At 46.7% G+C, this 25870-nt stretch overlaps 1 protein-coding gene across 1 annotated transcript in view; it reads right to left on the bottom strand.

Moving 5' to 3' along the window:
- Positions 1 to 2972: 2972 nt before the first annotated feature.
- The window catches only part of ATP2A3 (ATPase sarcoplasmic/endoplasmic reticulum Ca2+ transporting 3), a 103686-nt gene continuing 80788 nt past the window's right edge, over positions 2973 to 25870 (bottom strand). The window contains exons 13-21 of the mRNA XM_035139148.3: positions 22118 to 22336; positions 21017 to 21352; positions 19659 to 19879; positions 17411 to 17613; positions 15549 to 15634; positions 15022 to 15155; positions 13856 to 13973; positions 11148 to 11265; positions 2973 to 7627 (exon numbers count right to left, since the gene is read on the bottom strand). Coding sequence (XP_034995039.3) covers positions 7608 to 7627; positions 11148 to 11265; positions 13856 to 13973; positions 15022 to 15155; positions 15549 to 15634; positions 17411 to 17613; positions 19659 to 19879; positions 21017 to 21352; positions 22118 to 22336 — 1455 coding nt within the window. The 3' untranslated portion in view covers positions 2973 to 7607. The remainder of the gene's footprint in view (positions 7628 to 11147; positions 11266 to 13855; positions 13974 to 15021; positions 15156 to 15548; positions 15635 to 17410; positions 17614 to 19658; positions 19880 to 21016; positions 21353 to 22117; positions 22337 to 25870) is intronic.

The raw sequence follows: 25870 nt of genomic DNA, 5'->3' as shown, positions 1-25870 counted from the left end.
AACGTGACATGAAGGTTGGCAACATCAGCCCTGGCATGTGGGAATGCCTTGCAGAGGGACACACTTAGGTTGGGTATCCACAGCAGTGACCAGAGAAGGAATAACCGCTGGGAGGAGAGCAGAGAGAAGAAACGCCATGGTGCACCTGCATCAGCCCACCCGGATACCTTCATCTGCCCCAGTTGCAACAGGACATGTCTCTCCCCTATTGGTCTGGACAGCCACAGCAGGTGCTGTAACTCTCCAATGGCCCGGACTTTACCCCTGAAGGCGCAATCCTCCATTGTCTCCCAAGATAGATGGATACCAATCTCCTCTTTCGTGGGCTACGCTTGCTGCTGCCCCCAGGGGGTTAACGAAGAGGGGAATGGGCCCTCATGCTGAAAATCAACCCTCTATCCACCTCCGATTTTAGTGTCTTGCAAGCTGCCTTGTGAATGATAAAAAAATTCCTTCCAGTAGCACCTTAAGAGACCAACTAAGTTTGTCATTGGTATGAGCTTTCGTGTGCATGCACACTTCTTCAGATTCAATGAAACAGAAGTCACCAGATCCCCACATACAGTCATACCTCGGTTTAAGTACACCTCGGTTTGAGTATTTTCAGTTTAAGTACTCCGCGGACCCGTCTGGAACGGATTAATCCACTTTCCATTGCTTTCAATGGGAAGGTTCGCTTCAGGTTAAGTACACCTCAGTTTAAGTACTCCACGGACCATCTGGAACGGATTAATCCACTTTCCATTACTTTCAATGGGAACGTTTGCTTCAGGTTAAGTATGCTTCAGGTTAAGTACAGACTTCCGGAACCAATTGTGTTTGTAAACCAAGGTACCACTGTATAGTGAGAGGGTGGGGAAGGGCACCACTCAAAAGGGTGGTGGGAAACCGGACTGTTTATGACTGCATTTGGTCTTACAGGAAGAATTTACGACTGTTTACTACTGCAATTGGTTCCACAGGAAAAGCCAGGGGTGAGATGGCTAAAGATAGCTTTATCATGTATAATGAGATAAGAATCCAATGTCTTTATGTAGACCAGGTTTCTCCGTGGTTTTAAGTTTGGTGATAAATTGCAGTTCAGCAACGTCTCTTTCCAGTCTATTTCTGAAATTCTTTTCTAATAAGACAGCTACTTTGAGATCTTGTATAGAATGTCCTGGGAGATTGAAGTGTTCTCCTACTGGTTTCTCTGTCTTGTGATTCCTGATGTCAGATTTATGTCCATTTATCCTTTGGCGTAGGGTTTGGCCTGTTTGTCCGATATAGAGAGCTGAAGGGCACTGTTGGCATTTGATGGCATACGCAATGTTAGAAGATGAGCAATTAAATATTCCTGAGATTAATTTTTTAATTTTGTTTCGACTACACCAGACCAACACGGCTACCTACCTGTAACTAGAATTGTGAGTGATAAATACACTTGGGTCCCAGAGCAACAACTCAATCAGCACCACAGACAGCGCCAAAGGACCTCTGCATGGGGAAGGTGTCCCAAGATTGGGGTGTTTTGCTGAGGTCTTCCTAGTTGGAAAATAGCCTCCTAACATTTCCCCTGCTAAAACTAGAGAGACTTCCACTGCCACTCTTGACTCTTTTCCTGGTTCCAGCGTTAGATTGAACCAAGGAGACGAGAGGGACTGTGATGGGAGTGCTGAGAATTCCATGTATGATAAATGACTGTTATTGCTATTGTAACTTATTAGTTGCTTTTCTTACAAAATTCAAAGTGACTTCTGGTACATATTGAGATGGAAAGGAGTAAAATGGCACAGACACGACCTTGCAAGAGAGGACTGTCCACCCAGCAGTTCTGCTCATGCAACCCATCTGCAAAATGCATCCGCTTTTGGGGAACGGTTAATTAAATAATTTGTTGTTGTTGTTGTGAGTTGCGAGGTCTCACAGAATTTAGATGCTGGCAGATGGTGTCTTGTCTGTGTCTGGGTTACTTTAATTAAATAACTGAATAAATGGGTGCCACCCTCTCTCTCGAACATCTGCCTAATTCTCCTTGACTCTTTGTCAGTCAGGGCTCCCATTGGGTTGTATAAATTTGTTTATACCTCTCTCTCTTTTTTTTACTTTATGCTGTTCGCTACAATTGTCTGAACAATGGCGTCACACCATCACAACTAGGAGAGCTTTTACAGCCCTTTACTTAATCTTTTCTAAGAGCAATGATATTCATTTGTTGAATTGTCCCATAGGTTAGCTAACCTTTAGTTTAAACCAGTGTTTCCCAACCTTGTGCCTCCAGCTGTTATCGGACTTCAATTCCCATCATTCCTGACCACTGGTTTTGCTAGCTAGGGATGATGGGAGTTGTAGTCCCAAAACATCTGGAGGCACAAGGTTGGGAAACACTGATTTAAACAACTATAGTCTTATCTTGGGGAAGTTTATCCCTGACTGCTGTGTAATTTTCAATTCTTTTCAGAGCTTACAGCTCCTGTTGAGTTTTGATTATAAGGAAACCTCAGCCCCTTAACATTTTCCTTCTGAGGAAACAGATAGAGATTTTCCAGTGAAATGAGTCACTTAGCCAGCACCTCGTCAAGGTTTACTTTATTTAGAGGTTATTTTGAGATATTCATGTCTTTTCTATATCCTAGTTCCTTTTGGGAAATTTAAACCTATTATGTTTCTTTGAGTAATCATTAGTTGAGTTTTAATATTATTCACCTTGTCAATATCTCGTTTCAGGGATTTATCACGGCATAGTTTTGTTTTTGTGCAGATTATACATTTCCGTGGTTGTCTTTTTTGCCATGTTCGCTACAATTGTAGCATTATTATTGCTTATTTTTATCAATTGGCTTGGATTTTCACTGTGGTTAGCATTCATTGCCTTGTGTAATCTGTGTCTGGGTCTTCCCCATCTGACTAAAATATTAAAATGCCAACAGAGATCAATCACCTCGACCGCAAAGGGGGTGGGGGAGGGAAACACACACAAAACAAAGCCAGAATGTGAAGAATAATTTTTCTTTCTGTTTCTTAAAACAACTTTCCTGAAATCACACACAGTTATCTATAAAGGGTTTTCCCCCCTCTCCAAAAAACCTCCATATTAAAATTTCTTGAATACATTTATATATTAAATACAGTAACAACATTTCATGCAAGAATTTTTTTCCCTGTACAGCAAAACCAACTCAGTAGTATATTCAAGTCTGTACACTCCCAGAGACCTGATGATGCTCCCAATTATTTAATTAACATCTTATTTTATACAATGCTGGTGATAAAGAAGAAAGGGGTTGCCGGATATTCAATCAGCATATTGGAGAATTGTCATTTTAAAAAATAAAACAAAAGCTGCTTAAGCAGGTCCAATATGTGTGACTGATCTCTCTTTGCCTGTCTCTCTTAAAACAAAAACCAAAAAACGGTATAAATCCACAGATGAACTTTTCGGGGGTACCTGTCAGATTTTAGCCTGCTATAACTACACTGAGAATATTTCAACCTAGGCAGGGCTGGCCTAAGACATTTTTGCTGCGGGGCACCATGCATTTAAAGCATTATGATACCACTTTAAACAGTCATGGATTCCTCTTCCAGAACGACAGTTCCCACAGTGGACTAACTAAATCAATCCCTCTTCTCTGGGAACTGTAGCTCTGTGAGGGAAATAGGCGCCTCCTAGCAACTTTCAGCACCCTCAAAGAACCACAGCTCCCAGAATTCTTTGGGGCAGAAGCCATGACAGTTCAAGGCGGGATCACGGTACTTTAAATGTATGGCCAAGATGGCCTCCTTTCCATTTCATGTCCAGAAACCAGCTAGATCGGCAGCTGAATCTTCCTTTAAACACAAGCAACAGGATAGCATTGTGCCCTGGGCCTTAATATAGGGGCTCGGTGGCAGACACAGCTCTGCTCCCCAAGAGAATGGAATGGTCAGGGGGCTCTGGGGGAACATCTGTAGGGGGCTGTCACTGCCCCCTACCCTCCACATCTGGAGCCTGAGGTGATTCCCTGACTTTGCCAAAAATTAGGGCTGCCCCCTCACTCACATCCTTCGACAAAAATGCTAAAGGGTGCAGCGTTACCTCCAAGACAACAAAGGTAAATACTACAAAATCAGGCTGGAGTCTGGTTTAGGCTTTCCCTGAGAATTCCAGTAGTTGTTTCTTTTATTATTATTTAAAGGGGTCGCTACAAACTTCATAGAATTATAGAATTGTCTAGTCTCAGCTAAGATATGAGATTGGAGTCAGCCTTCCAAACTTGCCCTCCAGTACAGCAATGGGTCCAGGATGATGGGAAGAGAATTCCAAAATATCCGGAAGGGCACTGGAGCAGGGAGAATGATGCAAAGAGGCTGGATTGGGGCTTTAGAAAAGATTCTCCACTTTTAGTTTTCAGTAGAAATTGGCCATTGGTACAGCAGAGATCCTTCCCCACCAGTTTAGAATATACAAATTCGTATCCTGTTTCCTGGCCTTTGTTTACCCACTTGCTGCTTCCTCTGCCTTCTAGGATTCACCCCAGGGAAAGTCCAGCCAAGCAGGAATCACGCCACGAGAAGGTTGCTGCTGCAGTACTGTGCAGCCTATCATGCTTTGCTATCTCAGGAGCAGACGGTCTAGTACAGTTGCTGTTGGTCGGCTACAACCCCCCATCATCGCTGACCATTGGCTGGGGCTGATGGTAGTTGTAATCCCACAACTGCTGAAGGGCATCCCATTGGCTAGCCTGGTCTACCTGATGACATCAGTAAGGGTAAGTGAGAGAATGAGGGCAAGGTAAGCTGGTAAGTGAACAGCTTTGCAAGAAAAGGCATCAAAAAGTTTATTTGGGGGGGGGGAGCAGTTTCAAACTCACAAAAGAAAAACAAACCTTTGCATCATTTTTCTCTAAATATTCATAGCCTAAAAACTACAGTTCTGAGATATCTTTGGGTTGGGAAAGATGACAGATAAGTAGGTTTAAACAATGTTTTAAATTTAGCAATGGATTTGCATGTTATATTAAGCCTGGCTTAGCACCAACATGTGGAATCCTAGAGAATGGGACCCTTTGGCCGCTGTCCCATGCTAAATCAAACCATAATTTGGCTTAGCATGCTCTCTGAACCTGGACTCCTGGTTTAGCTCTCTACAGGCTAAACGTGAGCAGTACCCAAGGACTGTCCTAGGAGTTATGGCTTGTTCTTTGTCCAGGAGAGTTAAACGACAAGCTCAGGTTTGGACAACAAGCTAAACGAAACCATGGCTTAATTCAAACCAGCAGCAGAACAAACCAGCAGCAACTGCAATCTCCTCTTCGGGAGCCAGGGCATTCACCGTAAACCATGGTTTGCCTTAGCACAACACATGGACCAGGTATCTATAAATAAAGCAAACAAATGCATAGCCCAAGTTGAGACACAGAGGGGCTGAAACTCAATTAGCAAAGCAATAACTATAGGAACGTGACACACACAATGGGTTGCCACCTTCTTTCCTGGCACTGCTGCTGTGCATTTAACAATATGTGCCTGTGACTTAATTTGTCTGTGCATGACAATCAAGAACATCAAACAGATCCAGCGTTTGTTAGCCTGGAGATATAAGGAAGTTTTTCCCCAGCTTGCTCAGCCCTCATTCACCTTCAGGGGTTCCCCTCAGATTTGGTTAATGCATTCTCAGTTCTGCAGTTGCTTATTCCAAATGGTCCACGGAATTTCTTCTTGGCTTAATGTGACCAGTTTGAAAGGTAAGACACATGGGTTCTGATATGTGTCTCAAGGGTCATGGAAACCCTTAACAAGAAAAAAGGTGGCAGGATAATGTGGCAGGATAATGCACCAGAATCCACCCCACCCTAAAAAGATTTTGTAGCAAATTAAATTGTGCAAGAATTAGTCACGGCAAACACTCCAACTTTTGCGGCGCTAGGATGAACCTAAAAGTGCCACAGTAACATCCCTGAGATGAAGGTGCAACACCCACATTTTTAAATGTTATGTTAGTATGGTGGCAACAGTGCCCCGTTGATAGCATTCACTGCCCTAGTGCAAAGCAGACCTACCCAACCAAACGTGGTTGAAAACAGCTTAAACTGGAATTGCATCTCTCACATAAAAACAGCAAATGAAAACACAGCATAAACACAGAATCCTCAACCTTAGGAATTGTAGTTTTGTGGTGTACAGACACCATTCAGCATTCAGCCCCCCACAGGACTCCCAATAATTCCCAGGGTTGTTAGACTGAAAGGCAGGATAAATGAATGGGACTGAAATTAACTCAGACCTTTGGGGTTGCAATTACACCCCCAGGGCACTTTTCGCTGCAGAATTTACACAAAGATCTACAGCATAGTTATGCCCTTCCAGGTGTTTAGGACTTCAAGTCCCATCTGCCCGAGTTAGCGCAGCTCTGCTGGTTGATGGGGGTTGTGATCCCAAACATCTGGATCACAACCAGGTTGTGCAAGGCTGACCTAAGACAATGTTCAGTAGTAAATAATGCCCACATATTTCAGCCACTTACCATTGACCGTTTTCTTTCTGCGTTCCAAAGAAGCATCTGGGAGAAGATTAAATATCCCAAGTTTTGCCATTGCCCCAAATTATCTACAACTCTGGCTCAATTTATGTGCCCAGACAGTTTTCTTTTGGAGAGTCCAGGGGAAATTTATCCCAAGAAAATGATTTATTTTTGCTACTGGGATTATTTCCTTTTTTTAGTCCCAGACAATGTTAGTAACAAAAATGTCCCACAGCATTTTTCAACAAAAACTGATCAAAGGAAACAGATTCCTTAAGAACTTAAAACATCATTATTTACTCAAGCTTTCCCAGTTCTTGGGCTGATCTGACTTCTGATGGCTTTAAAACAGATTGTGTTAAGCCAATTTTGTTATCTTCATTGCCTAGGTATGATTCCCCCCATTTGATTCACAGCATGCAAATTTATAAAATAAATACATAAAAGAATCTTCTTCTGATAGCGCATTGTTGATTGGATTTAGGGGTATTTGACTACCTTGAGATACATTGGAATGCAACTTGGGGTAGGGGAAAAAAATCTCCAAAGCAATTTGTGTGATTTTCCCCTTATGGGTTTCAGGTGAGAGTTAAATTAAGTCAGAGCATCAAGGGTAACACTTAATGCTACCTTTTCCTGAGCAGGGGTGGCGTCTGTCAAGAACTCTCCCTGAAACTACCACAAGCTCACTTCTTTTCCGAGACAGAAAAATACAGGTTTTTAGGGCACTGAAGATTTGGAGGGTGGGGAAGAAGAGAAAATTATAGGGGGGGGGAGATTACATTTTGAAGAAGCAGACCTTTAAGGATCTGGGCTCTCCTGCCTTCATGACATTGCAAACTTCTACCCCCTAAGCCATAATTTAGCTGTCCAGTCTTTCCACCACTATGTACAAGGGTGGAAGGGGAAGCTATGTAAGAAGAATAAAAACAAAACTAAAAATAAAACCAGGTTGTTTGTTATTTTCCTTTTCTTTAACGATTCACCCGCATTAAGTCCGACACTTTTTCAAAAGCATGCATATTCCTCGTTGGCTTCTGGTGATGTTCAGGCATGCAGATTCTTCAGTCCCAGTTAGGAGCTGAGGGTTCAATTGCGGAGAAATTGAGTTCCTTTTGGTGTCGTTTCATTTCTTAGTATCTCTTCCTGGTGGTCGCGATGAGAATGAGTGGAAATGAGAGACAGGAAATGATTATCGGTTTTCCTTTTTTTAAAAGATAACATATTTCCCCCTACCTTTACCATAATGCTATAACTCAGGATGGAGGGAACCCCACGAAACTGATGGGCAGTTGAAGGAGGGTCCCCCCGAAAAGAAATACAAGTCATTCATGCAACAGATTGCTGCTTTGTGCAACTAACTGCCTCATGAGACTTATTTATAAAAATATGTATATACTGCTACTAATTAAAAACATCAGAGCTGTTTACAACAATAATATGTAAAATCATACCATAAAATCTGAAAAAGTTAAAATCAGAAATCAGCTAGTTATTGTGGAAAGATGTATTCTTAATCGGCTGCATAATAGAAAAACTTTCAGCAGGAGTTTAAAAGTTGGCAAAGAAGGTGCCTGCTGAATCTAGTGGCAGAGTGTTCTACAGGACCAAGCCAATGACACTAAAGGCTCAGTTTCTTGTTGTTGTCAAGTAAGCCGTGCCAACCTGAGGAACGACCAATGAACTTCCTGCAGATGAACTCAGGAATCAACCTGGGATACAAAGGTTCAGGCAGTGCCTAAACTACCCTTGGCCTAAGTCGTTCAGGGCTTTGCAAGGTTCTTTAACTTGGCCGGATAATAGATGGAAAACAGCCAGTGCAGAGGCTTTAACAATGATGTCACAGGTTGTCAGCTAGATGCCCTATCAGCAGTCTGGCTGTCACGTTCTGGACCAGTTGACCTTCTGAACCACATTCCTGGCAAGGACCACAACCTCAAATAGCTGGGAAAGGGCCATTAGACAAAAACTGCAGTACAGGATAGACCCCATCAATGGCCCATGACCGATGAATGGAACCTCAGGGGCAGTGTTACTTGCTGCAATAGCAGGAGATAGCTGTTGACTTCGTGCTCTTTAGCTGTGTCCCATTCTAGGTTCTGCAGCACTTGCTGAAACAAGATCTACACTTGCTGAATCGTGTTGAGCGTTGGTCCTGGCCTTCCCCTTCCTAGTAGCCCATATTGAGACATGTGGGTCTCCAAATGGCATGGGGCTTGCTCTGCGTTTGTTTTTTTTGGGGGGGTCTCTCTAAGTGGCAAGTGGAGCATAGAATTATAGTGCTGGAAGGGACCTCAAGGGTCATCTAATCCAACCCCTTGCAATGCAGGAACCACAGCTACAGAATCCCTGACAGATGGCCAACGCAATCTTAGTTTAAAAGCCCCCAAAGCACGAAAGCCGCCTTCCGGACAGAAAGGCAGGTAGCAGACAGAATTTCTCTTTGCTTAAAAAGCAAAACAATGCCAGAAACCCTCCTGGAGGGGGGATGGGTTTGGTCTTCTCGTAAAGCATTCTCCCCCCCCTCCTTTACACATGTCAATTTGGCTCCAAGGTAACAACAGCAAAAGATTACCCTACAAGGCCATATTATGACAGGGGGAATGACAGGCTCTCAGCATCCAAGGCAGACACAAAGACTCTGTTCTATGCCACCGGTAATGAGTCACTATGGAGATCCTGCTGTGCTCCAAAGGGGCCTTTTATGGCCTCCAAGAGAGCAGGTTACATTGGCAGGCAAAAAGAGAGAAAAAACGCCACAATCGATTTAAGAGGATTTGTAAATTCCTACAATGCAATAGCAGGAGTGGGAAGCCAAGAGAGAGCTGGTACCCAACCTGCTCTGAATGGGGTTGCATTCTCCCCTAAGGATCAGATTTACACTTTGTGTGCTGTCTCTGTGTGGGGATAGAGCCAGCTCTGTCCCTGGAAGGCCATGCGATTTATCTGTGGCACTCACAGACCTTCTAGCAGCCAACTACGACCCCACCTGGACAGGAGCAGCTTAGTCACGGCTATGAATGCTCCAGCAACCTTCCATTTAGACTTAATTGCATTTTTTTAAAAAAATTAATTCATATAATTTAGATGCTGCTTGATTGCAAGGGGGAAAAAACCCAGACTGGATTTCAAAAAGATTATAAAGCAGTACAGTAACATAAAACAGTTAAGAACAGCTATTTATAAAATAAATAAAACCAACAATAAGATAAAAACAGATTAAAGCACATGGCAACAGTCTGCATATGTGGACAGGCTTGCCAAAAAAGAAATGCTTTCTTTTTGCAGGTACCCAAAAGAGTAGTGTGAAAGTACCTGCCTGAGGCCCCTAGGCAGGGAGTTCTAAAGTCACTCAAAACGACTTCTAAAGAACGACATGTTTCTCATGTAAACTGTCCATTCCTACAGAAGTGAACCTCACTGAGCTCAGCAGGACTTACTCCCAAGGATCATAGCTGTCAAGTTTTCCCTTTTCTCGTGAGGAAGCCTATTCAACATAAGGGAATTTCCCTTAAAAAAAAGGGAGAACTTGACAGCTATGACAAGGATGAGTCCTGTTTCAGAAACTTGTTAAGAGTTCTACAAGTGTCAGCAATCATATAGGTCAGGATTTCCCCAAACCTGGGTCTCCAGCTGTTTCCAGACTACAATTCCCATCATCCCTGAACACTGGTCTTGCTAGCTAGGGATGATGGGAGCTGTAGTCCAAATTTGGAGACCCAAATTTGGGAAACCCTGATATAGGCAGAGGTGATCCAGCGGACAAGGTGGACTTGGACCTTCAAAAAACATTTCAACAAGGTACCTCACCCAAGACTCCTGAATACCAGTTGCTGGAAACCAAAGGGGTGCGGGGAGAGTGTTCTTGTACTCGTGTCCCGCTTGCCGGTTTCCCACTGGTGCATCTGGTTGGCCACTGTGAGAACAAGATGCTGGACCAGATAAGCCACTGGCCTGACCTTGCAGAGCTCTCCTTATGCTCTTAACCAGGCATCCCCAAACATCGGCCCTCCAGATGTTTTGGACTACAATTCCCATCATCCCTGACTACTGGTCCTGTTAGCTATGGATCATGGGAGTTGTAGGCCAAAACATCTGGAGGGCCGCAGTTTGGGGATGCCTGCTGTTATCTGTGCTGATACATTGGCTCCCAGTACGTTTCCAAGCACAATTCAAAGTGCTGGTGCTGACCTTTAAAGCCCTAAACGGCCTCAGCCCAGTATACCTGAAGCAGCATCTCCATGCCCATCGTTCAGCAAGCCTCGGACCTGAGGTCCAGCTCCGAGGGCCTTCTGGCGGTTCCCCTCACTGTGAGAAGCGAGGTTACAGGGAACCAGCCAGAGGGCCTTCTCAGTGGTGGCTCCCGCCCTGTGGAACGCCCTCCCATCAGATGTCAAGGAAATAAGCAACTACCTGACTTTTAGAAGACACCTGAAGGCAGCCCTGTTTAGGTAAGTTTTTAATGTTCGATGCTTTATCGTGTTTTTAATATTCTGTTGGGAGCCACCCAGAGTGGCTGAGGAAACCCAGCCAGATGGGCGGGGTATAAATAATAAGCAGCTGTTGGTCTATTATTATTATTATTATTATTATTATTGATACTATTACATAAGAGACTGCGTTTTACAAGGAGAGGACTGCCAACCTCGCCACAGGACACACTCACCATCTAAATGATTGCGGGAAAGGTACTTGAGTCCTTCATCCAGCAGGATAACCGGCAAGGAGATTTTCAGCACCGTTACCCATTGGGGCCAGCTAAGTGGTGTCACCTGGAAGATCAGCTGGGAAGCAAGGAGAAGATACGTATCACACCTGTCCTTCGAGGCAAGTGCCGATCATTATGTAACCAATATGGCACTGTCCAGGCACAGGAATCAGCAGACTTGCAGTGGTAACCCTGAGGTTTATACCACTGCATAGTTTTTTTTATAGAAAAAGATCCCCAAGCATGGCGACACTTCCAGCAGCTCAATGAGGTTGTTGAGTGTCTGCAGAGGGAAACATTATTGGAAAAGGGGAGGAGAAATGGAATGGAGTTTCGTGGAGGAGGGCATAGCTTTGTAACTGGAACCACGAATGAGAGTACGTCACAATGCAATATTTTTCTTGCTGGATAATATTTTTGCTTGGTGGGGGGGGGGACACAACAACCTCTAAATGTGAATTTAAACAAACATATACAATGCATAGCTGCCAAGTCTCCCGTTTTTTGCGGGAAACCCCCATATTTTGTTACCGTTTCCCGCTGTTATCCCAAATTGATTATATCCCGTAAATATCCCGTAAAGCTCCTGCCAGCGGCCATGTCCCGACTCCTGGCTGTCTGCGCATGTCTGGACATGCGCAGAAGCGATTTCTGGTGCCCAGACCTGCAGACACGGCAGCCTGGCACCGGAAGTCGCTTCTACGCATGTCTGGACATGCATAGAAGTGACTTCCGGTGCCGCTCTGCCCATGTCTGGGCACCGGAAATCGGGCAGTGCCGGCACCGGAAGTTGCTTCTATGCATGTCTGGACATGCATAGAAGCGACATCCGGTTCCGCGCCGCCACGTAGAAGCGACTTCCAGTGCTGCGCTGCCGCTGATCCCGGATTTTTCAATCCGGGAGTTGGAGGGTATGATACAATATTAGCCCACAATGGGTCTCCCAGCAGGGAGAAAAACATATGGGGAAAGTTTGCACGCAGGAAGTTGTATGATTGATGCCTGGCGTCTCCACTTCATCAAACAGAAGCTTCATGGGGAAGATCTCTAACTGAGACTCCGGAGAGCAGCTGTTGGTCTAGATTAGGAATGTAGAACCTGAGGTCCTCCAGATGTTTTTGGACTCCAACTCCCATCAGCCCCCAGTCAGCATGGCCAATACTCAGGTGTCATAGGAGTCAGAGGCCATCTGGAAGGTCACAGGTTGCTCCATACCAGGGGTTCCTAAACTTTTTCAGGCCGCTGCCCCCTTGGTTCCATAAACTCATCTCCAGTGCCTCCTCTCCTCTCCTCTCCTCTCCTCTCCTCTCCTCTCCTCTCCTCTCCTCTCCTCTCCTCTCCTATCCTATCCTATCCTATCCTATCCTATCCTATCGTATGAAAAAGCATTATTGAGAACAGCGGTTTCCACTAAGGAAGACAATAACACACACAAAAATCAAAACAGTAACAACTAATTGCACATTTATTCAAAAGCCAAGGAAAACTAAACTAAATTTTAAACATCAGTTCAATTAAATGGATCCAGTGATGCCAACTTTTCAAGGTCTGATGCTCATTTGCACCTCCTGCTGGCCTCTTAGAACCGCTCTTTAGAGCTCAATCGGAGCAAACAGCAATTTGGTTTTCCCCTGTATTGCCATTTGTTCCAATCTATCGCTAGAGAGTGGGTATTTCCTTGGAAGGAGCTGGGCAAGTGGAAAAGTGCTTAGACTCATGCTTTCTAGGCATGGCACAAGCGGATGGTGTGGGTGGGCCCGTAGTGCCACACCCCCCCCCAAGTTAATCCCACTGCCTGCTTCCCAGGGTACAGTCCACTTAGGGAACCACTGCTGTACTAGGACCAACTTCCTGCCTCAGTAACAAGGCAACTGGTTATGTGTACCCTGCCAGGTCCAGTCCTGAAAGAGACCACATGTGGACCCAGCCTGCTCGGAAAGTGGGAGAGCGGGTAGCATCTTTCCTTGGGGTCCGAGGCTTCCCCTCTCTCATGGTGTCTGGGTGGCCAGATGCCAAAGAGGATGGGGCGAGGGTTGCCTCCTGCACCTTTAATAGTAGAGCAGGAGGCGGGGATTTCAGGCACAGGCAGGCTGGGTCTCGTCTGCATCTGGCAGGCCCTCCAAAATGCAGGTTCTACCTACTTTTTCTGCACGTGATGCAGAAAAAGCAGAGACATTACCTTGCCAACAAAGGTCCGTATAGTTAAAGCTATGGTTTTTCCAGTAGTGATGTATGGAAGTGAGAGCTGGACAATAAAGAAGGCTGATCACCAAAGAATTGATGCTTTTGAATTATGGTGCTGGAGGAGACTCTTGAGAGTCCCATGGACTGCTAGAAGATCAAACCTATCCATTCTGAAGGAAATCAGCCCTGAGTGCTCACTGGAAGGACAGATCCTGAAGCTGAGGCTCCAATACTTTGGCCACCTCATGAGAAGAGAAGACTCCCTGGAAAAGACCCTGATGTTGGGAAAGATGGAGGGCACAAGGAGAAGGGGACGACAGAGGACGAGATGGTTGGACAGTGTTCTCGAAGCTACCAACATGAGTCTGACCAAATTGCGGGAGGCAGTGCAAGACAGGAGTGCCTGGTGTGCTCTGGTCCATGGGGTCACGAAGAGTCGGACACAACTAAACGACTAAACAACAACAACAACACCTACTTACAGGCAATGGCTTCATGTAGAGGATCAGGAAGTGCAGAGCCATGGATATGACAATGGCCCCCAGGAGCCAGAGGTTCAGCCAAGGAGGCATCCTGAGCAGCGACTGGTTTTCAGACACACTGTGGGAGAGATGGGGTGCATTCAGATGTTGGGTATATTGGGTTAGTTTTCCTGATTATAATGCTAGAGCTTCTGCCCTGATTCCTAATGTTCCTTTCACACTGCAGCACCTGTTGAGTTATGGAACGGTGGTTTTTTTTAAAAAAAAAAACCAATACACCATCTAGTCACACTAAATCTCATTTACGCTGGTGGGTGTGACCAGAAATATCATAGGAAAACTTTGCTATCCCCCCCCCCCTGTTTTTGCACATGCATCCTTCTTCCCCCATAAAAAGGATAGGAGAGAACGTCTGCCCGTGAAACCCATGACCCAAATTAAAGTCCAACGTGCTATAATACAAACGTATTATAATGATACTTTTTATATTGGTGGTAATGATGAAGATAACGACGGTGGTGGCAATGCACTAGTCAAACCTCGGAACTTGAACGACTCCATTGCCAAACGTTTCAGTTCTCGAATGCCGAAGTGTTCCGGTTTTTTAACGTTCCTTGGAACTCGAACGTCTGACGAGGTTTCCGCTTTGCAAAAACCTAGTTGTCAGCCAATCAGAAGCTGCTCTTTGAAACCCGAACGTTTCGAAAGTTGAACAGTCTTCCGGAATGGATTATGTTCGAGTTCCAAGGTTTGACTGTATATATTTTGGAAAGTGGTTTTCAGGTTTTGGTCTTTGTTTGGATGCCACTTGGAATCAAGATGGGGGACCAAAACCTTTCAAAATTGCAGGGTTCCCCCCCCCTCTTTCTTAGAATTCCTGTGAAACTCTAGGCGTTTTCCACTAGTAGTTACAATATATTATGCCACAGAGCATGCTCTGCCCAAATGACTTTGTACTTGTATGATTCAGAAGCCCATGCATATGTCAATGTTCTCTGCACATCTACGCATGATTTACACATGATGCAGAAAATCCCCTTCCTGGATTAAACGGGCCACAGACTGTACCTGTGTTAGCCAGTTCCCATTTGCTGGACCATTTCTGCTTAATTTCATACCCAAACCAGTTTTTAAGGGAAGGAGATGCTTGGCCGGCAATGCCATACCTGTTGAGTGCATTTAACATCTCAATGGTCACCAGCACAGAGAGCGCCATGGTGGTCGGGTAACGCGATTCGAAAATGTCACAGTCAACGCCTTCGAAGATGGGGTTGTCCTCTGTGCATCGCATGAAGTTCCTCTGTGGGCAGGAGAATATAAACACAAGTCTGGAGTGAGGGGCTGCCACTGCTCCCCATCTTTCACCGCCACTACCAACGGGTTCCGGAGGAGCCTTTTGCTACTAAAAATTGAATTACTTTATTCCCTTGTTTTGCTAGCAGCAGTCACGAAATAGCTGTTCCTGTGGGTTGACAGCAAGAACGACTAGGCTTCCTTGATAGCTATGCTCTGCTTCCGTGGTCTGAGGCAGTAATGCTTCTGAATAACAAGCTGCAGGAGGAGAGAGTCCCCTTGCGCTGGGATCCTGCTCGTGCGTCGGCCACTGTGAGAGCAGGATGCTGGATTAGATGGGCCAGATCCAGGCTCTTCTGATATTCTTACGTGTTTTCCCTGCACTGGACTATCAACTTACCAGCTGGTGGAAGGTAACTTGTGGTCCTTCGGGGTCATACAAGAACCACCAGGTAGCTGAACCCACAGTGGCAAAGCCAACATACACTGCAAAGAAAGGAGGAAAAAGTAATTGACCACACAGGCTAAACTCTGTGTGCTATCGTGCTGCCTTCAGAAGGCAGCCAAACTCCTTCGACAGTAGCCATATCCTCCGAGCAGGCTTTACAGGGCAGCCCCACTCTGGGCATCATTTATTTGTTTCAAAGGCTACTTAATCAAAAGGCTCTCCTTGGGCAGCTTCTGTTTACTGGCATTTTTGATGCTGCAACCTAAATACCACAAGCTTTATACTCCACCTCCCGTGGGACATGTCTGGCAAGTGGGCAGGGCCCCTGGCCTGTCAATCACACCACATCACAATGATGTCACTTTGGCACAGCACAGCTGTTAGGGAGGGAAGCCCAGGCAATCAGCTGATTGTTGGCGCTTGGAAAGGACGGGTCTTTGCAGTTGCCGCCAACCAGCTGATGGGAGGTGTCTACAATTTCTCCTTTTGCTCAAGCGGCTTCTTTAGCTGGCCTACATTGTGTAGTGGGGGGAAGGCATAGGGCAGGCATCCCCAAACTGCGGCCCTCCAGATGTTTTGGGCTACAATTCCCATCTTCCCCGACCACTGGTCCTGTTAGCTAGGGATCATGGGAGTTGTAGGCCAAAACATCTGGAGGGCCGCAGTTTGGGGATGCCTGGCATAGGGTGAGCGGGGCTTGTTTTGTCCAAAACATGGGACAAATGGAAGGCCAAATTAGACCCTCGGTCAGAGATGCCCCAATACTGCTATTCCCACTTATCTGGGAGTAAGTCCCATTGGCCCCAGTGGGATTTACTTCTGAGTAGACCTGTTAACTGCCTTGTTAAGATGCTGAGCATTATAGCATTATAGAACATTGAATCAGCAAACAAAGCCCCGCCTAGAAGGCTTATAATCTAACTGCAACAAAGATGTGATCGGAAGGAAGCAGGGAAGGCGAGATATCTCTCACTCTCAGAGTAGCCAAGCAAAACCCACCAGAGTAGCTAAGCAAAACCCACCAGGAACTGACCCAGACATTTTGCAGTTTTCCTCTTTGGAGTTCGTGATGCAATGACAAAACATTGATACCCATTTTGTTTCAGGCCGTGCTATTTTTAGTTACTTATTATTAAATAAATTTACTCGTCACTTTTTTTGCCATGGCAACTCAAAGCGACTTACAAAAAAAGCTTAACCCCCCCCCCAAAAAAATAAACCATAAATACATTAAAACCGCGTAGGAAAGTGGGAATACATTAACATATCCTATCCACTCTAGAAGGCCACAGGTCATTAGGAGCCAAAGGACTGGTTAAAAAGGAAAGTTTTCGCCTGGCGCCTTAAGACATATAATGACGGCGCCAGGCCTGGGGAGAGCATTCCACAAACAGGAAGCCACCACCGAAAAGACCAATTCTGGTATATTATTTCGTTTTATTCCTTTTCACCCTATTATACACCATTGGATAATGCATTTCATGTGGCTCTGATCGTATTTCCTTGACGCTCATCATTGGCTGTAACTACGGAGATTTGGTTTAGAACGCGAGATACACCTGAGATAAAATCTCACTAGCCTTTTACTCGCACTAAGGGGTGGCGAGGATGAAGAGGCTATGATGCTCTACCCTTAGCCCCGCCCCTGGATTCTGATGCATTCTGGGTAAATGTCTGCAGAGAGGAACCCCATGGGAACTTCTAAACTCTGTGCTGTGAACGGGGGAGTTAAATCAGTCTCTCCAAAATTCTCCTCTTGCCCCTAATCCCTAGTGTTGAACATGGCCTGGTTTTTTTTGGGGGGGGGTTCTCACCTCCAATGGCAAGGTAGCGGAAAAAGAGCCATCCGCTGATCAGAGGCTCCCTGGGATTCCGTGGCAGCTTGTCCATGATGTCAAGGTCAGGCGGATTGAAGCCGAGAGCCGTCGCTGGCAGCCCATCGGTCACCAGGTTGACCCAAAGCAGCTGGACTGGGATCAACGCTTCGGGGAGGCCAAGGATGGCTGTCAGGAAGATACTGGGGAAAAGAAACACACAGAAATTCTACCAGGCCTTGATTTCACTCCCAGTGCTTTTCTTTTTTTATCACACAAGTGATAAACCTCCGGTCTATCAGATTTAAGGGAATCATAGAATTGTAGAGCTGGAAGGGACTCGAAGAGTCATCTAGTTGAACCTCCTGCAATGCAGGAATCTAAACTAAAGCATCCATGACAGATGGCTATCCAGCCTCTGCTTAAAAACACCCAAGGAAGGAGAGTCCACAACCTCCTGAAGGTGACCATCCACTGTCAAACAGCTCTTACCATCAGAAAGTTCTTCCTGATGTTTAGACAGAATCTCCTTTCTTGTAACTTGAAGCAATTGGTTTGAGTCCTACCCTCCAGAGCAGGAGAAAACAAGCTTGTTCCCTCCTCCATGTGACAGCCCTTGAGATATCTGAAGATGGCTATCTAATCTCCTCTCAGTGTCTTCTTTCCCAGGCTAAACATATCCAGCTCCTTCAACCATTCCTCATAAGGCCTGGTTTCAAGAAGCCAAGAACTGGAAACCTCCAGGCTTCCCCATTTGTGATGTGAAATGCAGGGGAAGTAGAGATGCAGCTGGAAAGCAGGATTGAACCCCCCACCTATCAGCTGACGCATGGCGAGTTTACTTCTTTATTATTTCCATTTATAGACCGCACTGCTAGCTAAAATATCTCAAAGTGGTTGGTGCACACAATCAGTATGATAAAACTATGTCAGACGAGTCACATAACGAAATACATAGACAATATCTACAAACATAATAGGAAATGAATAGAATTGGAGAGCCCTACAAGGCGGTATAAATTCCAAGCCCTACAACAGGCATGCAATCATTCATCCCATCCATAGCTGTCAACCCCCGGATTTGAAGATAAGGAATCCTATGGGGATGTCAACCTGCGGATATGAAAGTAAGGGAATTTCCCGCAAAAAAAGGGAACGTTGACAGCACTGATTCCATCTTGTCCACCACCCTATTTCACACAACCACCACAAGCATTCACTAATTCCAGTACTATTCCTATCAACCACTTACCGGTATATATAGATCACTTGCCCTCGACAATATTGCAACCAATGTACAAAGTACCACTGCCAAGCATATACAAATTAAGCACATCCCTAATATCAGAAGTAGTAATGGACTCGTGCCCCCCTCCTGCTGGACCATCTAATACTCTCCTCCCATCTCGGTCCAGTATACCTGAAGGAGAGTCTCCTCCCCCATCGTTCTGCCCGGACACTGAGGTCCAGCGCCGAGGGCCTTCTGGCGGTTCCCTCGCTGCGAGAAGCCAAGTTACAGGGAACCAGGCAGAGGGCCTTCTCGGTAGTGGCACCCACCCTGTGGAATGCCCTCCCACCAGAGGTCAAAGAGAACAACAACTACCAGACCTTTAGAAGGCATCTCAAGGCAGCCCTGTTTAGGGAAGCTTTTAATGTCTGATGGATTTCTGTATTTTAATATTTTGTTGGAAGCCGCCCAGAGTGGCTGGGGGAACCCGGCCAGATGGGCGGGGTATAAATAATAAATTATTGTTATATTATTATTATCTATCACCTGAGAGGCACCCAGTTCTCTATCAGAATCATAATACCTGTTCTGCTTAGTTCCCTGTGGTGAAAGCTCTGGTGTACCTCAGCCCTTCAAAAAACAGGACTGAACTCCCTGCCCATCAGCTGATGAACTGGTGTGCAATCCTGCATTCTGCCCACATGTCAAAGTCAGCCCATTTGTGGGGGAGATAAAGACCTGGCTCACTGGGGGCCCCCTGCTTTATTATTATGTAGCTTATGAATTAGGAGTGGAATCCATGCTCAAGCCAAACTTGTCCGCTGGGAAGCACCCAACGGACGAAGCAAACAAGGCGCATTTACGTAAACTTGGATGGCTTTGAAGGCACCCTCCCAATATTTTGGACTACAACTTCCATCATCGCCCGTGACGATTGGTCATGCTGGCTGGTGTGAGTTGGCACCCATCTGGAGGGCCACAGGCATTCCTGGGTCCAGAATGGAGGGAGCAGGCGCTTACCAGACCACTTCTCCGACGTTGGAGGAAATGAGGTAGCGGATGAACTGCTTCATATTGTTATAGATGGCACGGCCCTCCTCCACGGCTGCGACGATGGTGGAGAAGTTGTCATCGGACAAGACCATTTCCGCCGCTGACTTTGCCACCGCTGTGCCGGAGCCCATGGCAATGCCAATTTCGGCTTTCTTCAACGCTGGGGCATCGTTCACTCCGTCGCCGGTCTGGAGCACAAAGAAAAATCCTCATCATTGGAAGGAACATAGAAGAGCCTGTTGGAGCAGGCCAACAGCCCATCTAGGCCAGCATCATTTTCTCACAGGGGCAAACCAGACATTATAAAATACGTGTTAGATACAAATTAGTTAAAATGCACATTTAGAACCAGCAATTAAAATCCAGTTTGCCCTGACAGCAGCCCATTGGGCAGCACTGTCTGCACCTTAATTTCCAAAGGTTCCTGTCTGAACAAGAAGGACTTAGCCAGGGGTCAGCAAACTTTTTCAGCAGGGGGCCGGTCCACTGTCCCGCAGACCTTGTGGGGGGCCGGACTATATTTTGAAAGAATATATGAATGAATTCCTATGCCCCACAAATAACCCAGAGATGCATTTTAAATAAAAGGACACATTCTACTCATGTACAAACACCAGGCAGGCCCCACAAATAACCCAGAGATGCATTTTAAATAAAAGGACACATTCTACTCATGTAAAAACATGCTGATTCCCGGACCGTCCGTGGGCCGGGTTTAGAAGGCGATTGGGCTGCATTCGGCCCCCGGGCCTTAGTTTGGGGCCGTGGTCTTAGCCTACTCCAGGCTTCCTCAACTTTGGCCCTCCAGATGTTTTTGGCCTACATGATCCCTAGCTAGCAGGACCAGTGGTCAGGGATGATGGGAACTGTAGTCTCAAAACATCTGGAGGACCGAGGCTGAGGAAGCCTGGCCTACTCTATTGGGAGAGAAGAAGAAGAAGAAGAAGAAGAAGAAGAAGAAGAAGAAGAAGAAGAAGAAGAAGAAGAAGAAGAAGAAGAAGAAGAAGAATTCTGCAGTATGTGAGCAGCCACAGAAAAGTCCCTATCTTGGGTCACCACCAGCTACACCTGTGATACTGATGGGACTGGGAGAAGGTGTTCACCTGAGGATCTTAGCACCTGGGAAGCTTCATATAGGGAGCCATGATCTTTCAGGTGCCTTGGGCCCAATCCCTTCCCACCCAAGCTATTTCCCAAGATTATCTGCAGGTCCAGCAACTGGAAGAGGATTTGGAGCCAGCTAGGTACAAAATCTGATTCGGGAACGTGCTTGGAGGCTTCAGGTGCAACGAGACAGGCAGGGAGTCCCCATTTCCAAAGCTCACCATAGCTGTGATTTCATTGAACGACTGCAGGTACTCCACTATCTTGGACTTGTGGGCAGGCTCCACGCGGGCAAAGCAGCGAGCAGATCGGCAGGCGTTGCTCTGGTCCTCCGGCGAGAGGTCGTCGAATTCCCTCCCCGTGTAGGCTTTGTCCGCCACCTCTTCGCTCTCTGAGAAGATCCCAATCCTCCGGCAGATGGCCACGGCCGTCCCTTTGTTGTCGCCAGTGATCATGATGACCCGGATGCCGGCTTTCTTGCACATCTCGATGGACAGCATCACTTCCTTCCGAGGAGGGTCCAGCATCCCCACGCAACCCACAAAGGTCAGGTTGTTCTGCAGGCCGGACGAGAAGGGAGGGATCAGTCCCCTGAAGAGTGGTACCCACCAGACTTTCTATAGAGGGGAGCTCTTTTTAAGAAAGGCCCGAGGGTGCCTAGTGGTTATAGTCAGGAATGGCTGAGGGACAGAACTGGGTTTTTCCCAACGCCTCCCCCGAGGAGCCACTCAGGGTTCAAAGAATTATCAAACTGTGTTGGCTATGAGGCCGAAGGCAGATGTTGTCCCAAACAACCAGCGAACACGAAGCTGAAGAAGGTGGATATCAACAATGATAGCTTAAAAAAGGTAAAGGGACCCCTGACCATTAGGTCCAGTCGTGACCGACTCTGGGGTTGCGCGCTCATCTCACATTATTGGCCGAGGGAGCCAGCGTATAGCTTCCAGGTCATGTGGCCAGCATGACAAAGCCGCTTCTGGCAAACCAGAGCAGCACATGGAAACGCCGTTTACCTTCCTATTTATCTACTTGCATTTTGATGTGCTTTCGAACTGCTAGGTTGGCAGGAGCTGGGACCGAGCAACGGGAGCTCACCCCGTCACAGGGATTCGAACCGCCGACCTTCTGATCAGCAAGCCCTAGGCTCAGTGGTTTAGCCCACAGCGCCACCTGGGTCCCCATAATGATAGCTTAGGGAGCCTTAAAGTCTTTGTTTATGAACTGCACACAGCCCTTAACCCTGCACCTCATGCTCTGCTCCAACCACCTCACTCCATCCTAAGCCAGGCTGCTCTTTGGTCTCCTCCTTGACTCTGCCTTACCTCGTAGTTGATGAACTGGCTGGAATCGTCCAGACGCATTTCCTCCTTCCGGGGAGGGTGGTCTTTCGTGGCCAACGCGAGGCAGCGCAGAGTGTCAATGCCGGTGCCCCACTCCCGGATCTTGGAGAGTATCTTCTCCTTGGTGGAGAGAGTCAGGGCAACTCGGTTGCCACCGACGCGGATGTAGTTGCAGCGCTCGATAACGCTCTCTGGGGCACCCTGTCAGAAAGGTTTGGAAGTCACAGGACAGGCCCATTAAGAGAGGCAGAAGGCAAGCAAACGGGTAAGAGATCGGAGGACAACCAGCCCAAGAGCTGGAGGGTTCCCTAGCACTGGGCTGCATTCCTCAGGTGGGATCCATTAGCACCCAGAGGATGGAGAGCCGACTTGAAGGGCCAGGGCTAAAATTCAGTGTGAATTATTTAATGGGGATGGATGTGCCGCCTACCCTCTTCAAATTCACAGACACAGTGTGGACCACCTGAATGATGCTCGCAGGCTCCTGGTGGTACATGGACTATGGTTTGGGCACCTCCTGCTTTATTGCATTTTTGCTGCTGTTTTAAAGGTTTTCATTGTACATTTGTAAAGTGGCCATTTTTAGTTGTAATAGCTTAGCGATTTTTTTTTTATTAAGTGAGAGGAAAATGGTCTTAAAACTAAGCCCTTAAAAATAAGCAATTTCTGTTCACTTTTTGCAAACAAAAAACACACTTCAAAAATCCAGAAGTGGTGAATCATCTGGTTGAGGGTTGTATGCCGAACCACCGGTAATAATAATAATAATAATAATAATAATTTATTATTTATACCCCACCCATCTGGCTGGGTTTCCCCAGTCACTCTGGGCGGCTTCCAACAGAAAAATAAAACACAATAGTCTATTAAACATTAAAAGCCTCCCTGAACAGGGCTGCCTTCAGATGTCTTCTAAAAGTCTGGTAGTTGTTTTCCTCTTTGACATCTGTTGGGAGGGCGTTCCACAGGGCAGGCGCCACCACCGAGAAGGCCCTCTGCCTAGTTTCCTGCAACTTGGCTTCTCGCAACAAGGGAACCGCCAGAAGGCCCTCAGTGCTGGACCTCAGTGTCCGGGCAGAATGATGGAGGTGGAGACGCTCCTTCAGGTATACTGGACCGAGGCCATTTAGGGCTTTAAAGGTCAGCACCAACACTTTGAATTGTGCTCGGAAACGTACTGGGAGCCAATGTAGATCTTTCAAGACCGGTGTTATGTGGTCTCGGCGGCCACTCCCAGTCACCAGTCTAGCTGCCGCATTCTGGATTAGTTGTAGTTTCCGAGTCACCTTCAAGGGTAGCCCCACATAGAGCGCATTGCAGTAGTCCAAGCGGGAGATAACTAGAGCATGCACCACTCTTGCTAGACAGCCTGCAGGCAGGTAGGGTCTGAGCCTGCGTACCAGATGGAGCTGATAGACAGCTGCCCTGGACACAGAATTGACCTGTGCCTCCATGGACAGCTGTGAGTCCCAAATGACTCCCAGGCTGCGCACCTGGTCCTTCATGGGCACAGTTACCCCATTCAGAACCAGGGAATCCTCCACACCTGCCCGCCTCCTGTCCCCCACGAACAGTACTTCTGTCTTGTCAGGATTCAACCTCAATCTGTTAGCCGCCATCCAATTTAGGAATGTTGGGCTGGATTGGTCTGACGAAAAGAGCAGCAAATTCAGACCCCCATCCCTACCTAGCAGGAAAAGTTATTTTTTTAAAAAAACCAGTCTTAGTGTGAATATGTCCATTTGTGAGCTGAATTCACAAATGAACACTGGGCATTGGATCCACGGTACCTCTGCATGAAAATAGAGACTTAAAAGTAAAACAAGTGTGTGCTATTTAGGGAATTGCTTTTCTGCCTTTTGGAGAAGAGAAACGTTTTTCTCCCTGTCATAACACTGGGATTCGTGGACATCCAATGAAGGTGAATGTTGGAAGGACAGAGAAAAGAAAGTCGTTCTTCACAAAGAGCACAGTGAAATGGTGGAACTCCCTCCCACAGGAGGCAGGGATGGCCACCAACCTAGATGTCTTTAATAATAATAACTTTTATTATTTATACCCCGCCCATCTGGCTGGGTTTCCCCAGCCACTCTGGGTGACTCCCAACAGTATATTAAACAGAATAAAACATCAAACATTAAAAACTTCCCCAAACAGTGCTGCCTTCAGATGTCTTCTAAAAGTTGGATAGTTGTTTATATCCTTGACATCTGACGGGAGGGCATTCCACAGCGGGCGCCACCACTGAGAAGGCCCTCTGCCTGGTTCCCTGTAACCTCACTTCTCACAGTGAGGAAACTGCCAGAAGGCCCTCAGAGCTGGACCTCAGTGTCTGGGTTGACAATGGGGGTGGAGACACTCCTTTCGGTATACTGAGCCAAGGCCGTTTAGGGCTTTAAATGTCAGCACCAGCACTTTGAATTGTGCTCAGAAACATATTGGGAGCCAATGTAGATCTTTCAGGACCGGTGTTATATGATCTCGACGGTCACTCCCAGTCACCAGTCTAGCTGCCGCATTCTGGATCAGTTGCAGTTTCTGAGTCACCTTCAAAGGTAGCCCCACATAGAGCGCATTGCAGTAGTCGAAGCGGGAAATAACTAGAGTATGCACCACTCTGGTGAGACAGTCTGCGGGCAGGTAGGGACTCACTCAGCCTGTGTACTAGATGGAGCTGGTAAACAGCTGCCCTGGACACAGAAATGACCTGTGCCTCCTAACAGAGGATTAGGCATAATCATGGAGGAGTTGGCCATCAATGGATACTAGCCATGATGGCTATGCTCTGCCTCCAAAGCTGGAGGCAGCAATGCTTCTGAAGAGCATTTGCTGGGAGCCATAGGAGGGTAGAAGGCTCTTGCACTCGGGTCCTGCTTGTGGGTTTCCCACTGGGGCATCTGGGTGGCCACAGTGAGAGCAGGATCCTGGACTAGGTGGGGCATTGTCCTAATCCAGCAGGGCTCTTATAATGTTCTTAAACAAGCAATGTAGCTTTGACCTCCAGTGCAGTCCCCCTTGCATCCCAGGGATGGGTAAGGAACCTGTGGCCTTCTATTAGACTCCAACTCCCATCATCCCTGGGCAATGGACCATGCTGGCTGGGACTGATGGGAGCTAGAGTGCAGCTAGCTCTGGAGGTGCAACTGGTCTCCCTATAGCAAGGATGCTGGCTTTTGAATTGTCTGTTTCCCTCCCTATATCCTCTTGCATATGAGAAGCTCTGCTAAGGGAGCGGTTGTAGAGGTAGCCCAGTGCTAGTTTAGCTCCCTGGGAACTCAGCCGATGCCAAGCATTTCCTCTAGGTGGCGCTGCTTTGCCAGTCTTCAAATGCCGCGTGTTTTGCAGAAGGGGGAAGCTTGGACAATGGAGCAGAGTTATGTGGAATACCGGGAACCCTGATTAGGTCACTACGGAAACCCAGGCGGAAAGGGGAATCAGGGACATAGACAGAACAACCCCATAGCTGCCAAGTTTTCCCTTTTCTCGCGAGGAAGCCTATTCAGCATAAGGGAAAATCCCTGTAAAAAAGGGATAACTTGGCAGCTATGAACAACCCTTGTGCTGCGGCGACAGAAAAGGCTTCTTCACAGTGTGCACAACCTACGGGGCAGCTCAACTGCTCTCTGGGGACAGAATAGCACCATCATGTTAATGCCACTGCTGAAGGAAAGGTGGGGTATATATATGTAATGAGTAAATAAGTGAACGCCACTTCCCTGGGATTCCATGTTCACT

This window comes from Zootoca vivipara, chromosome 14, assembly GCF_965207765.1.
Source record: "Zootoca vivipara chromosome 14, rZooViv2.hap1.1, whole genome shotgun sequence".
NCBI lineage: Eukaryota > Metazoa > Chordata > Lepidosauria > Squamata > Lacertidae > Zootoca > Zootoca vivipara.
Note: the sequence above shows the minus strand (reverse complement) of the source record. Positions and strands in the feature narration are given on the sequence as shown.